This window comes from Priceomyces carsonii, assembly GCF_900007245.1.
Source record: "Priceomyces carsonii strain CBS4050 genome assembly, scaffold: Debaryomyces_carsonii_scaffold_2, whole genome shotgun sequence".
In the NCBI taxonomy this organism is placed as follows: Eukaryota; Fungi; Ascomycota; class Pichiomycetes; order Serinales; family Debaryomycetaceae; genus Priceomyces; species Priceomyces carsonii.
Window position 1 is genome coordinate 553,840 of NW_026946675.1, and position 14,685 is coordinate 568,524.

The 14,685-nt window shown below is 37.4% G+C and overlaps 8 protein-coding genes across 8 annotated transcripts; 4 read left to right on the forward strand and 4 right to left on the reverse strand.

The window, feature by feature from the left end:
• Positions 1-22: 22 nt before the first annotated feature.
• On the reverse strand, positions 23-2,197 carry GUS1 (glutamate--tRNA ligase; the record flags this gene model as incomplete). Its single annotated transcript, XM_062951558.1, has 1 exon — positions 23-2,197. The coding sequence occupies one exon, from the start codon at positions 2,195-2,197 to the stop codon at positions 23-25; it is 2,175 nt and encodes a 724-aa protein (XP_062808549.1).
• A 203-nt stretch (positions 2,198-2,400) lies between these two features.
• PRCAT00001746001 (uncharacterized protein) lies at positions 2,401-4,296 on the forward strand (the record flags this gene model as incomplete). The annotated part of the gene is made up of 1 exon (XM_062951559.1): positions 2,401-4,296. One exon carries the CDS (start codon positions 2,401-2,403, stop codon positions 4,294-4,296), a length of 1,896 nt encoding a protein of 631 aa, XP_062808550.1.
• Positions 4,297-4,419: 123 nt separating this feature from the next.
• PRCAT00001747001 (mRNA-processing endoribonuclease) lies at positions 4,420-5,766 on the forward strand (the record flags this gene model as incomplete). The annotated part of the gene is made up of 1 exon (XM_062951560.1): positions 4,420-5,766. The coding sequence occupies one exon, from the start codon at positions 4,420-4,422 to the stop codon at positions 5,764-5,766; it is 1,347 nt and encodes a 448-aa protein (XP_062808551.1).
• Positions 5,767-5,820: 54 nt separating this feature from the next.
• On the reverse strand, positions 5,821-6,675 carry PRCAT00001748001 (uncharacterized protein; the record flags this gene model as incomplete). The annotated part of the gene is made up of 1 exon (XM_062951561.1): positions 5,821-6,675. One exon carries the CDS (start codon positions 6,673-6,675, stop codon positions 5,821-5,823), a length of 855 nt encoding a protein of 284 aa, XP_062808552.1.
• A 62-nt stretch (positions 6,676-6,737) lies between these two features.
• Positions 6,738-7,433, forward strand: PRCAT00001749001 (uncharacterized protein; the record flags this gene model as incomplete). Its single annotated transcript, XM_062951562.1, has 1 exon — positions 6,738-7,433. The coding sequence occupies one exon, from the start codon at positions 6,738-6,740 to the stop codon at positions 7,431-7,433; it is 696 nt and encodes a 231-aa protein (XP_062808553.1).
• A 99-nt stretch (positions 7,434-7,532) lies between these two features.
• On the reverse strand, positions 7,533-11,033 carry RPA135 (DNA-directed RNA polymerase I core subunit; the record flags this gene model as incomplete). The annotated part of the gene is made up of 1 exon (XM_062951563.1): positions 7,533-11,033. The coding sequence occupies one exon, from the start codon at positions 11,031-11,033 to the stop codon at positions 7,533-7,535; it is 3,501 nt and encodes a 1,166-aa protein (XP_062808554.1).
• A 179-nt stretch (positions 11,034-11,212) lies between these two features.
• THG1 (tRNA guanylyltransferase) lies at positions 11,213-12,016 on the forward strand (the record flags this gene model as incomplete). The annotated part of the gene is made up of 1 exon (XM_062951564.1): positions 11,213-12,016. One exon carries the CDS (start codon positions 11,213-11,215, stop codon positions 12,014-12,016), a length of 804 nt encoding a protein of 267 aa, XP_062808555.1.
• A 318-nt stretch (positions 12,017-12,334) lies between these two features.
• On the reverse strand, positions 12,335-13,933 carry GAC1 (protein phosphatase regulator; the record flags this gene model as incomplete). The annotated part of the gene is made up of 1 exon (XM_062951567.1): positions 12,335-13,933. One exon carries the CDS (start codon positions 13,931-13,933, stop codon positions 12,335-12,337), a length of 1,599 nt encoding a protein of 532 aa, XP_062808556.1.
• Positions 13,934-14,685: the final 752 nt, after the last annotated feature.

A 14,685-nucleotide genomic window follows, 5' to 3' on the forward strand; every position in this document is an offset into this window, starting at 1 on the left:
TATATACATATACACAAACAATTTATTTCTTAGCGCCATATTTGCTAACGGTCTTACCATCAGGGATTGAAAATAACACTGCCGCCTTGCCTTCTCCATACGGTTTGTCTACTCTATAGTATCCTTTTCTTTCAAATTGAATAATATCTCCTTCCTTCAACTTGCCAACGTTCAAATCACCGTACACTTTGGTGTGGAATTCAGTTTCTGGAGTGAGATAATCTTCAAAATTATCTCCTTCATCTAATTTATCCTTCGTAATTAAATGATCAAAATCGACTAAGTCTGCCTCCACCTTGTCGTTCGTATCTGCCAACCAAGTAATTTTCTTTGATGTCTTGCGGAAGTCACCCTCTAAATGTAACTTTGCATCAACGCTTTTGACGATGTCTCCGTCCCTTTTAACAGCAGTAATGATAGCATTACCCCAGTCCATCAAAGTGATTTCTTCATTATCAGATAATCCTTCAGCATCACTTTGATCGATTAAAACTTTGTTAGCATAAATCACTGGTTTAGCACCAACATCCAAGTTCTTTTTATGTTTTGGTTTCTGTTCCGTAATAGGAGACTCTGGACCCCCAACAATACTAACTGGAACAGCATTTGCGACTTCGACAGCTGTAAACCTGGGTGCAACAGGATCTATTATTTTTTTATTAAGAGCCCAAATAATTGACCAGTCCAAATTAATAATATTCTTCGAGGGACCTTGAGAAATAACAAAATTCCTTAATCCTTCAACCGTCATACCTCTTCTTCTAACTCCCCTAACGGTAGGAAACCTTGGATCATCCCAATTGGAAACATGATCTTGATCCACAAACCACTGTAGTTTTCTCTTCGATAATAGAGTCCTAACAAAATTCACTCTTGCAAAATCCCAAATGTACACTTTACGTAAATTTAAAGCATTCAAAAACCATTCGTACTGAGGATTACGGTCTCTATATTCTATAGTTCTTAAAGCATGAGTGACACCTTCTAGTGAATCGACGACAGGAACGCAAAAGTCATAGATCGGATACATCTTCCATTTATTACCAGTACGATGGTGTGGGGTCAAATTGCATCTGTAAATTACAGGATCTCTCATGGCCTTATTCAAAGCCTTGTAATCGATTTTGGCTCTCAAACAATTCTTCAAGCCTTCGTCGGTACCATTTTTCATTTCTTGTGTGAAAATACGTAAATTGTCTTCGATCGATCTATCCCTCCTTTCAGAGGCAATACCATCCATTCTTTCTGCCCTCATCTTCTCCGAAGCTGTATCGTCACAATAAGCCTTACCTTCTTTGATTAATTGAATTGCCAAATCATACATTTGATCAAAGTAATCAGATGAATAGGTGATGAGATCACCTTTTATGCCTAAAAGGGCTAAATCGGCGAGAATCGACTCCTGAAATTCTAGTTTTTCTTTAGTAGGATTAGTATCATCGAATCTGATTATTAACTTACCCTTGTAAGCATGTGCAAAATATTCATTCAAAATTGCAGCTTTAGCATGTCCAATATGTAAGTATCCAGATGGTTCAGGTGGGAAACGAGTGACAACTTTACCCATTTCTGCATGGGGTAAGTCAATTTCGAAATTAGCTTTATGAACTGTCTTTTTACCACCAGATTTAGACGAGGCCGCAGATTTTCTCTGAGATATAATAGTCTTACTCATTACATCTACGCTGCCATCAAATCTTTTGTCGAACGCAAGGAAATTATACCACCTTGAGACATTAGGATAAACTTCATTTTTTATAATAGAACCCATCAAAGCATTCGCTCTCAAGACACCCCAAATAGTAATATCTGCTAACGAATAACCATAACCGATAATAAAAGATCTAAAATTTAAGTGAGCATCCAATTTTTCTAGAGCTGAAGACAATTCCTTGAAATTTTTAACATAAAGTTTCTCCAAACCAAAGGTGACCCACTCGACAGATTTGTCAGATTCAGAAAGAATCGAAGGGAAGTTTTTACTGAGATGTATTAAAGCATCACTTTGATTTGTAATTTCCTCATTTTGTGGAGTCTTCAAGTTGATTGGCGCCTCTCTTTCAGAGCTGACTGTCTTGTCATCTACGTAATCAATATTAATAGTTCTGGAATCCTTATCGTTGATAAAATTAGCTGCTATCAATGAAGGATAGCAAAGAGTCGGAGACTTTGATGCGATGGATAACTTATAGGCCATGGCTTTAGTATACTATGAATCGAGTACCAGAAGGTGGATGAAAAGAAGACAGCAGGAAAAAAAAAGGTGAACAGAAAAAAGTTTCCTAGTTCACGTGCCCATCTCCGATTTTCCTAAATACATACTAAATATACGCAAGAGGTATTACTGCTCTGAATTTACTTATACTAAAACACCACATTCTTACTGAATTCGAAGTGGTTATGGGTGGACCATCTCTGTCGAGATCTAGCTCACCTCAGCCGCAGTTCTCGCAAAGGCCGACTGCTAAAAGATCCCCATCGATTCTAGTTACTGATACTAGAAGCAGCAGTTCTAAGGGTGCTAGGGCTCCTTTTGCTGGCCATAAATTTAAAAAGCAGCAACAGCTGCTGCTGAGTTCTACACACCATTCCCGCCAACCTAGTTTTCAGGCGCGTTTTGGCTCTAGGTCTAATAAGTATACAGACATATCGGTTGATAAGTTACTCAGCAACTCCAGTGATATTCCATCAGGACAGAGCAGGTTACCGCCATTGCTAAATCGGTTTGGAAGAAGATCTCCACCTGATGCTCAAGGATATAACGGTTCAAATATCGAGCCCGAAGGTAGAATAAATGGGACAGGAGCTCCCTTTTGGAGAAAGAATATAAGGAATATCCCCAACTTGTCGCAACCATTACCTTCCAGAACATCAAAAACATCACAAAAGCTAGTATTAATACCAGAGCAGCATCAGAGACTTGGGTCACCAGTTCCTCATATACCGCCTCAATACTCATCTCAGGCTGTTCCATTTAATCCCGATTTACAATCTCAAATTCAAAGGTCTAGGGCAGAGCTTATGTCAAAAGAAGAAAGGGAATATGAATTTTGTAGAATGACAGCTTATTTCATATGCGAGCAATTCAATATAAAGGCTGTTTCGGAGTTTCTTAAGAAAAATCACGAAGTGAATCCCAGAGTCTATGATGAAGTGCTATACATCCCTTATGCATTACCATTGCTTCCAGGGGCAGATGGTTATCGAATCAAGTCTAATAATTCTGCAAAGCTGCTTCCAAATAAACGTTATATGGAAAAGATGATAAACAAAAGTGAGCAAGCTGATCATTTGTACGAATATTATTCTGGATTTGAAACACCTGAAGATGCAAATAATTATTCCATGGACCCAGAGCTAGAAAATTTCGATAATAATTCTCCTTTCGATCCCTCCGAACCTCAGTTTTTTGCTCCTCCCATTGCTCGAAGAGGTGGAACAGAGCTGAATTTAGAAAGCAATGGTGAGCATACATCTCAAGAGACAAAGTCTACATTAGAAACACCTAAAGACGAACTTAAGATAAAAAAAGACCAAATCAAAGATTCTCTAAAGACTCATGGAAATGAATCTCTGTCGGAGCTCTCTAAGCATCACGCAGAAATGTTTATTTTTAAATATGGTGTTGTTGTATTTTGGAATTTTTCTGAAATACATGAGAAGAATATTCTAGCAGACTTGGCCTTTGCTTCGCATGACCCTGAACCTTTATTGATAAATCCAATTGATGAGCAAGATATTGAAACAGAAGAATTCCATTTTGAATATGACAGTGATATCTACAGGCCTCGAATTTATAACGACATGATAACATTAAGATCTGGTGACCACCTCATCAAACTTACAATGTCACATGCAATAGCACAACTGACAAAGCTTAGTTTGTTTGAGAGTAGAATGGTTAATATCTTACAGCTGATTTCAAAGCTTCCGAAGAAATTAGCATTAACCGGTAAGTTGGGCTTGAAAAGGCACCAGCTTATAAAGAAATCCGGAAAATTATTCAAGTTACGAGTTGATGTAAATTTATCTAGCTCAATTTTGGATACGCCGGATTTTTTTTGGTCCTTTGAGCCCGCTCTTCATCCATTGTATACCGCAGTTCGAGAGTATTTGGAAATTGATCAAAGAGTCCAAGTATTAAATGATAGATGTAAAGTTTTCTTGGAGTTCCTGGACGTCATAAGTGACAGCATGAATGAACTGAACACAAATAGGATTACCTGGATGATAATAATTATCATCTTTATGAATTTATCTGTTAGTGTGTTCGAGTTTATTTTGGAACTTTTATAGACACTGATTGACAAAACAGGCATCAATAGAACGAAATAATAGCTTCGCATTTTATATACACTACACATTCCGTATAATTTAGTAGATGTATCCAGTGAGCTGAAATATGATAACACTCAGAGTATGTCATTACCGTCCAAATACGCTCCTGAAAGCTTAAGCAGCTCTGATCAGAGAAAGGTAATAACTGTAGGGCATCATAGACCAAGGAAGCCGGTTGAATATATTTACAAGACATTAAATGATAAAGTAGACGAGGCAGTTCAAAATGAAAAGTCGCATGATAATTTTCAAGAGGATGTAGAAATGGTCCCAATAGACGATGATCGCCAAGTTGAAATGATATCTAGCTATGTGTCTACTAGCAGAAATAATGGAGAGCTTGATGAAGGGAGTCTCATTGATATGGAAGTTGAATCAGATGACAACCAACTAAATGAAAACAATGTATCATATTTAGTGATCGACACAAATTTTATATTATCACATCTTAGAATACTAGATGAGCTCAAAAGAAGAGCTAATGAATTTGCACTAAAATTGGTGATTCCTATTGCTGTCATGAAAGAACTCGATGGGCTCAAGAAGTCAACAAGAAATTCAAACGATAGTGGTGAAAATGTAACTGGTGAGTCTGTAAACCATCTTGCTCGGTGGGCTAATGACTGGATATATGCAGCTTTGGCAAACAACAGTGAGTCTGTTATTGGTCAGCAGATGAAACAACGACTTGACAAGACTACAATTCAAGACGATGCTATATTGGATTGCTGTTTGTATTTCAAGGAGAAATATTCTGATAGATTAGTCGTTCTTCTCTCCAATGACAAAAACTTATGCATGAAAGCTCTTACTAACGGAATCTTGACTGTCAGTTATCGCAAAAATATGAGTGCTGATATAATCGCCAATGCTATATATTCTGAAAATCTTAGAAGAAATAAGAAAGTGAATATCGATGATCATTTCACGCCCGCTTACAATACAACCAATATAAAGGACACATCACTTAATACCTCAAGCACAAATTCCTCGAGCAACTTTGAAGAGGTTACGAATTCAATTTTTGAAGAAATTCAATCCATCACCGTGTCCATCATTCACCGTTGCATGATGCTGACATATGGGGATGATATAGACCTTTTAAAGGATTATGACAAAACCTATTTGAGAAGTTTAAGAGATTGCTCGGAAACCTTGATAAGGTTTTGGTTTCCCGTTTTCTTAACATATTTTTCACGAAGCTTTGATAATTTCAAGCCCTTTGAAGAACGAGGTAATGCCAAGACTACTACCAAACTCCCTATTTTTTTCTCGGTACCCAAAAATATTCAAGAGCTTCGAGAGTTCGTTGAATTTTGGTCGAGGTCCTTGAAAGTATTGTATCTGGTCGAAATGAATGAGGAACAAAATAATGCACTAAATCTCCTTGTAAAAAGATGGCATAAATTAATAGAGAAATTTAAATAAAAAATAGATAAGACCTGTAACAAAAATAATAGGTTTGAACAGCTAATTGAGGGTCTAGCGTCTATTTCTAAGAACTCCGATTCTTTTAGGCTTTTTTCTTCTAGGAGAAACATCTATCTTTTTTCTTACTTGAATCGGAGCAACATCTTTAGATTTTGTTTCACCTAACTCCAAACCATTGGAAAATTTCCAAGACTTTTCTAACACTAATGCTTCCTCAAGCTGCTTCCATTGTCTATCTTCAAACGATGCATCAGCATTCTCTATTACTTTCAATTCCTCAAAGTACCGATTTTCTGTAGTCTTTGCCCATTCTGAATCGTTGAACTCTTTTAATGCTGCATATTCTGATCTATTGTTCTTGCTATACCTCTTTATTATTTCATTTCCATGGCTTAGTTTAAGATTCTCAGTCAAGTAACTCATGTATAAATCTTTCAGCTTTATTAATTTTTTCAAGTAATTTATATCATGCTGCAAATAATTGTGGTTTCGGAATTGTTGGAAGTTGAGAGCAGATAGAAGCTCCGTCAAATACTCTTGCAGTTGCTTCTTTAGCTTAAAGTTCCATAGGAGTTCCTTGAAAGACAAGCTGATTATAATATCCTCTCTTGATAAGCTTAGAGTGGTAAAATTCAAAGCTTTGCCTTTAGTATTGTCGCAGCTTCCTTCACCTAACGTTTCCAACAAGTTCTTTAACGCATCATCATCTAAGTCCTCATAACCAAGTGATCCCGCCTTCTCTAGTAAGTCTTCTTCCGAAGTAGCCTCGACCCAAGCATCACTAAAGTTTGTAATATAAAAGCAGTACGAATTCGTTTCCTTATTAATTCGGAGTCCATAAATGAAGTTTGGAGGGCAGATCGATTTAAATGAAGACGGGTACCAGATATCGGGGAGTTCGAGCATTATTATTAAGCTTACTACCTATTGCTTTCATTCATTCAATATTGAATCTCACGAATCAATAGATGGTAGAGCAAATAACTTTATATTCTGATCAAATCGGAGAACTAGTTGATAGAACTTTGAAAATATACAACTCGAAATTGAAAGCACAACCCAATTCAAGAGTATTAATTTGTCTAGCTGGGGTCCCGGGTTCAGGAAAATCTACCTTGTCTTCTTATGTTGTTAATGAACTTAACAAGCATGTATCTGCTGTCGTGCTTCCCCAAGACGGGTTTCATCTTTATAGACATGAATTGAAGGAACTTCCTAATTCTGAAGAAGCTATATTTAAAAGAGGAGCACCATTCACTTTTAATTCATTAGCTTTTTTGGAGTTAGTGAAAAAATTGGACGATCCGGCTTATCTTGATAAAACGATAGCAGCTCCCTCTTTCAGTCATGAACTTAAAGATCCCTCTGAAGGCAAAATCATTATTACGGGGGATACAAATATTATAGTAATCGAAGGTAATTACGTTTTACTCAATGACGAAAATTGGAATGAAATCTCGATTCACGCAGATGACAGTTGGTTCATGGATACACCGTTAAGTGTTGTTAGAGATAGAATCATTAAACGACATGTACAGTCGGGAATTGTTGTAAATGAGCAAGAGGCTATTAAGAGAGTGGACGAAAGCGACCTTTTGAATGCAAAATATATTCTTGCAAATTCTAAACCTGCTAAGGTTATAATTAAGTATAGAACAGAATAAATCAATTAATTTATAATCATCTATTATATGTATTTAGATGCGATAAAAATGCTATAATATGACCAGTTTTATCAAACTTCTACTACAAAAAAAAACAAACTATGCGGGGGTAACATTGTACCTCATCTTAATACCCATGGCAGCAAACTCAGAATCCAAATACTTCAAAACGAAGGGGATTGCAACCGTTGTAGTATTGTTTCCACCACAAAACTTCTTACCTTGTCCGTCCTCCCATATCTCTGATTCATCTACGTATTCTCCTTGCCTACTATGAGATTCAAGTTTTGTAGAGCATCTCCGACATCTAGTGGTAGCTGCCGTACCAATTCTTGGAACGGAGGTTTGCGTATTCAAAAGTGATCCACAAGAACGGCATATTGATGTTTGAGTATAATCTGAACAATTTAGAAGTCTGTCTTGCAAAAGGAAAGCTGTTCCATGCCCAATCAAAGCATCTCTTTCCATCTCACCTACACGAATTCCACCAGATCTCTTACGACCTTTTACAGGTTGCATAGTTAGTGAGTTTACAGGCCCGGTAGATCTCACTTGAAACTTGTCGTTAACCATATGGCGCAATCTCTGATAATAAACACATCCAATGTATATATCGGCTCTCAATTCTTCTCCAGTAACTCCAGAATACATGGGTTCGTTACCATGATAATTATAACCAGCCTTTCTAAGTTGATCTCCAAAGAAATCCGCAGGTGTGTCATTTTCGCTAAATATCCATGGAGTAGAATCTTGAGCTATTCCGTGTAAAGCACCTGCCTTGCCAGCCAATGATTCAACAAACATACCTATCGTCATCCGCGAGGGGAAAGCATGGGGGTTAATGATAACATCAGGCTGGATTCCACTTTCAGAGAATGGCATGTCAATTTGGGGCCATTTTCTTGAACAAACTCCTTTTTGTCCATGTCTTGAAGAAAACTTATCACCAATTAGGGGTTTTCTGGCGATTCTGTATTTTATTGTGATTTGTTGTCCTTCCCCGTCGCCACTGTCGTCACCAAGAAGTTTAACTTCATCAATATATGCTGGTTCACTTGAATGATAGGTTTTTACTTTAGTCTTCCCTAAAGTATCATCAAAGTATGCCACAATCGGGTCACCCTCTTCCATTCTCACACCGATTAGTGGAAACCCGTCTGTATCAAGTTTCTCTCGCCATGTTTCTGGCCATTCATCTTGACCAAAACCAAAGTGTTGCGTTATTGGGTCTCCTCTACGTCTTGATTGAGATAAATCGACCTTCTCTACCTTGTAAACGGTACCATAGCCAAACCCACGCTCATCAGCAGATTTATTTATAATCATAGCATCATCCATATCATAACCTGTATATGATATAACTGCAACCACCGCATTCATTCCATTTGGAAAATTATCCATACCATAATCATCGTATAAGGATGCTTTAACTATTGGAGTTTGGCCCGTCTGCAAGCGATACAATTTATTATCAGAACGATGACACAAGGCAACACCAGGCGTTCCCATTGTTTGCTTACCCATTTGACACTGGTACATGTTACGAGGTGACTGATTAAAATCAGAAAATGGAGTCAAATTTGCTAATATAGATAACATGTTTGTTGGATAAAATTCGACATGAGTGTGAAATTCTTCAATCTCTGAGGGAGTAACTGCAACATTCATGTACACCTGTTCAAAGGGCCCAACAATATCAGTTTTCCCCAGCGGTAAATATTTTACGGGACGCATCATCCTGGAATGACCGCCAAACAAATACAATCCTGGGTATTGTCCCTTGTTTGAAGGAGGAACGTATCCAATTTCTAAATCCAACGGTAAACCATGATTACCTTCGACTTTCCAATACCTCATGGTATCTGCGATGATTTTGCCTCTTTCGTGCGTGGTCCACCCAACAACGTTTCCATCTAATTGAACGCAACATACGTTAGGGCCCGCAGCGAAAGAATGAGGGGGAGAAACTCCTAATTTTGCTAATAGAGAGGGAACCTTGGATACATCTGCAGATACTGTGGCAATTTTGCACTTATGGGCCAAGTGGTTCAATAATCCACAAGGGGATCCATCAGGAGTATGTACGGGACACAAGAATCCCCATGATTCTGGCAATAGCTTCCTGACAGTCGTCGTTTTCAATTCTGCAAAGAAAGATCCTCTATGTACCATTCTGAAATGAGATATAAATCTGTAAAAGTTAATTTTCTCAGCCACCACGGTATAACCAGACACTTGCTGTAAATCAAGGCCAGATTGAGAGACCAAATTACCAGTCGATAAAAAGTATTGAAGCTTTTGACCAATATTTTCGTTGATTCTCATGAAAACTCTTGACATATATTTTCTATCATTGAAATTCACAGCCATACCACGATTTATATCTGTCTGAATTTGTATTCTGATATTTTGTAGATATTCTTCCATCTTTTCTTTGATAATCATGCCATATAGGAAGCCACCCAAGAGTATTTCTTGATATTGTGTAGCATCAGGGTTATCTGGAGCGCAATCCCCAGCCACCAATGAATAGAGCTTCCTAATCATAAAAAGTAGCATTCTAAACTTGTCCGAATTCTTACCTAAATGAACCAAAACGATCTTTCTCAAAAATTCCTCACCAACTTCAATATCGGATACATCAGGAGTCGCCCCGAAAACAACCCTAAATTTGTCGCCTAAGTAAGCTAAGGTTTCTTTCCTTGAGTATAAATTATATTTTTTGTAGGTCCTAAGGAGCAATTCTAAACGATCAGTCAAAAAAGAATTTGAGACATCAGCACCGACAATTCCATCAAAGATTTCACGATCGCTGGTTTCCATAAGAGCCTTCAATATCATCATGACAGGGACAAGGTATTCATTTTTCCTCCAGGAAAACCTGAAAGTTACATTCCCATCACTCAAATAATGTAATACATTAGTTTGAGAAGACTGGTCGGGCCTGACACATCTTATTTGAATACCGAATTTCGTATATGAAGCCCCTCTATTTCCAAATGATGGCCTAATGATAGCCATCGCATGATTACGACGTTGTACAATCAACATCCTTATCAACTTTTCGATACCATTAACTATAAAATAACCCCCAAGCTCATCGGATTCTTCCTTTTTTTCTACTAACTCATTCGGAGATAATTTCTCAAGATGACATCTATTTGATTTCAACATGATTGGTACCTGTCCTGCTTCTCTTATCTCAGATACTTCCTCTCCGTCATTGACGCTCCAGCATACCTTAAGCATAAGCCGTGATCTATAAGTAATCATTCTTTCTCTGCATTCTGAAGGGTAAGTACGTCTGTTTACAGATAACTTGTCATTGGGTGGAACAGATGGTTTTGCTAATTGAACAGAATCAACCCAAATTTTCAACTTATTGCCTAATCTCTCAGAGTCTTCCGAATCAAAGATTGTCTTCGTCCCAATGTCTTTGGCTGCCAAGTTTAAAAGACCACCATCAGGACCTTCCATTAACGCATTGAAAGATCCTAAGTGCGGAGAGACTGCTTCAGCTAGAAGAGGATAGGCACTCTTATCCTTAGGTGGATTTTGAAATCTCCTTTCTCGTTCGAGAGTTTTGAATTCAACAACCATCCTTTCGACGTTCTTTTCTTTCTTTGGTGTTTCGTCTTTGTATGGAGATAGAGATAGAAAAAAGTTGAAGAAAATTTAAAACTCAAGATGAGCTCACGTGATGCAAACTTTTCTTCATCAGAGTTACATCAAAAAGTAACACTGCAATACCATAATAGTATCTCCATAAGGTCTGAGACATGGCTCATTCAAGGTTTGAATATGTGAAAGAGTTTGAGAAAGAGAACTACTTATTACCTGATACATTTATCGTCATCAGGGTGGATGGGAAGGGATTTCACAAGTTCAGTGAAAAATACAACTTCCAGAAGCCGAACGATATAAGAGCACTCAATGTGATGAATCGTGCTAGCGAGAAAGTTGTGAGACAGTTCCCTGATATTTTGCTTGCATATGGAGACTCTGATGAGTACTCTTTCTTACTAAGGAGAAATTGTAATTTATTTGAAAGAAGAGAAATGAAACTTGTGTCAACATTCGCTTCTGCGATAACATCTCATTATTATTATGAGTGGAATCAGGAATTTCCTGAAAAAGCATTGTGGCCAGAGAATCTACCAATGTTTGACTCGAGAGCAGTGGTATACCCTTCTGCAAAACATGTTCGAGACTATTTTAGTTGGCGACAAGTGGACTGTCATATAAATAATTTGTATAATACAACGTTTTGGTCAATGGTTGAAAAGGCAAACTTGACACCTAAAGAAGCGGAGAACAAGCTAATGGGGACAGTTTCAAGTGATAAAAATGAAATTTTATTCAAGGACTTTGGAATTAATTATAACGATGAACCAGACATCTTCAAAAAAGGTACAATAATTGTAAGAGAGTATGAATCATGGAAGCCAGAGCTTGAGAGTGACAATTCGGCTAGGCAACGGCAACGTATTGAAAAAAAACGGAAAAGAGCAAACATAGCATTTCATCACGTTGATATTATAAAAGATGATTTTTGGAGCTCTCGACCATGGCTCTTAGAGTGAACTTTCCAATAAAAAATATTAGTTTATTTAATTACTTATAAAAACTATCTATAGAGTATATGTTCATAATTCGCCTCTGAGTAATAATATGCAAAACTTGCAATAAACAAGTCTTAATAATTATAATCCAACACATATAAAATGAAACTCTATTGAAGTTGTGAGATGCTCAACTTTTGTAGATGATAAGTCAACATAGTATAAGACAAAGAAAACTTTCTGTCCATCGGTCATACTTTTATATATGCATTTAAGGTTGAAATAAAGTTGGATTATTAAAATAAAATTAAAAAAAAAAAACACCATCACCTGAATATATCACAAATGGATTGAATCGCTCAATGAATTGAAAGTTGACGCTGGTGAACTTATATAAGAAGGATTCGTAAATGTGGCTGGAGCCGCTGTCCTGTCACTATTCTCATTATTGTCTCCGTTATAAAAACAGTATGCTTGTAATAAATCAGAATAAGACTTTGAATTGAATTGAGTATCATTCACCGAAGTAGTACTTTGATTAATCTTCTGCTTTGACTTGAAAGATTGCGAATATCTCGTAGGCTTAACATTTAATATATCGGAAGTTGAAAATGAAGATTTCAATGCAGGCCTTACCTGCCTAATTTTGTTTTCTATAGTAGGATCAATCGGAGGATAAGATCTTGGTTTGTCCAATTCATCATTTATATTGTATCTATTATGAAATTCCGATTTGTTTTTTGTTGGATTGTTGTTGAGAATTTGCTTTGGATTGAGATCATCATCATTATACAAGTCATGTTTGATACTTAGATCATCTTCATATTTAAATTTAAGCAACTTATTGACAAGTTCATCACATTCTGGAGCCAAACTCTTGAAGTCATAATTGTAATTTTTAATAGTGTTGCTAGATTCAACAAAAGGTTTTAAATTAATGTGGTAATTGTGCCCCTTATTATTATCCCAAAATGTTGAACCAAGTACCTCATATTTAATGACTATTTCGAGGTTAATCGATCTAGGCATATTTGTTAACGGTATCTGAAACTTGAATTGGTCAAAACCTATAGACGCAAATGACTTCGAATAATTTACGTTATTAAGTATAAGACACGAATTCCAGTTGTCTGGTGACAATTTGATAGAGAGGTGCTTTTCAAAAGCTAGATTTTTGACCATTATTAAACCTGTTAAAGTGGTTCTGTCTGATGTCAATTTCACTGACTGCAAATAACAAGCAAGATCTTGCTTGTCGTATATATTCTTAGCAGGCTTCAAATCCGTGTACGCAATGTCGTATTTTACTCTTGGGGGACCATTTAAGATGTTTTCATCATCCGACGAAGTGTCAGAAGTTATATCGCTTATTTCATCGTCATCCCATCCCCAATGAAAGTACCCCTTGGAGCCAAAATAATCGTCATCGACATTTTGTGGAGAATGGACTGGGGTATTCTCATTTGTAGATACAACTGAAGGCAGCTCTCTTCCATCAAACATTTTCACATTTGTCAACCTAGAGGCAAAACGAACGGATTTACCGCTCGATATTTGAGAAGTTGAAATCAGTCTAGGTAAACCATTTAACTTCATAGAAGATTTCACCAACTCTCCTGATTTCTTCCTCACGAGGTTTGGTGGTGCTTCCAACATCCCTCTCGATACTTCCTCAGACCCCGGAAGCTTTATTGTAGACATTGTGGAGTTACTGTCAACAGAGTCCACAGATGCATCCCTTGTTCCCAGGTAAATCAGCGGTGTGTGACACTGATCCACACAACGGCCGAGCCTCAGACCTTCCTCAACATCGGTATCGCTATTATCTATGAAATCAGTGTTAACATTAGTGTTGATAATAGTGCTGGTGGTGCTACCGCCCCTAGCGCTAGCCTCCATTAAATTCTTGACTGTCAACGGGTGATTTGCAGTTGTCATTTGCCTATCCGTTAACAAGCCCACCAGAAGTCCACTATGTAAAAAGTGGAGTGCCTACCTCTCCGAACTAAATGACACTATGCGACAGAATATTCGTATTTAAATTATACAAAACTTTTTTTGATCAGAGATTGTGGTAAATTTTAAATAAAGAGCAAAAGGGGGAAGCGCTTATAGATGCAGAATCTGAAATTTTTGTTGAGTATCAGAAAAAGAAAAAATAATAGCAAGAAAAAATCGCCTGCGAACTATTGTTACGGGTATACATACAATATTGACTACTACGATCAGTAACTTGTCAAGACGATATGATAGACTCAATAGTGACATGCTTGTTACATTCCAGCAACATACGTACAAATCTTGTTAGTCTTGAATCCCTTTGGCCTCTGTGGAGAATTGCTGCCTCACTTCCCACATCCGAATTTGTCTCACAGAATTATACCACATTAGTGCGATTCCGTCGCACCACCGTTGATCTCTACTAAACTACGGATAACTACGGACTAGGAATAATTTTAACGTGGAGAACATGTACTTAAAGAGTCTTTGTCAGCCAAAGATTCGCTAGACAACAGACTCATTTAAGCATTTCCGCTTCTTTTCTTCTGTCACCTGTAGAGATAGGTCTAGTCTATCCTTCCCTTGGCGTGTATGCGCATCCCTACTACTCAAGTCATCGCCGCAATAAGGGTTTCGCGCGCAATTGATGCAGGATTAGTGGAGACGTGGGGTGTGTTGGTAGGCATCTG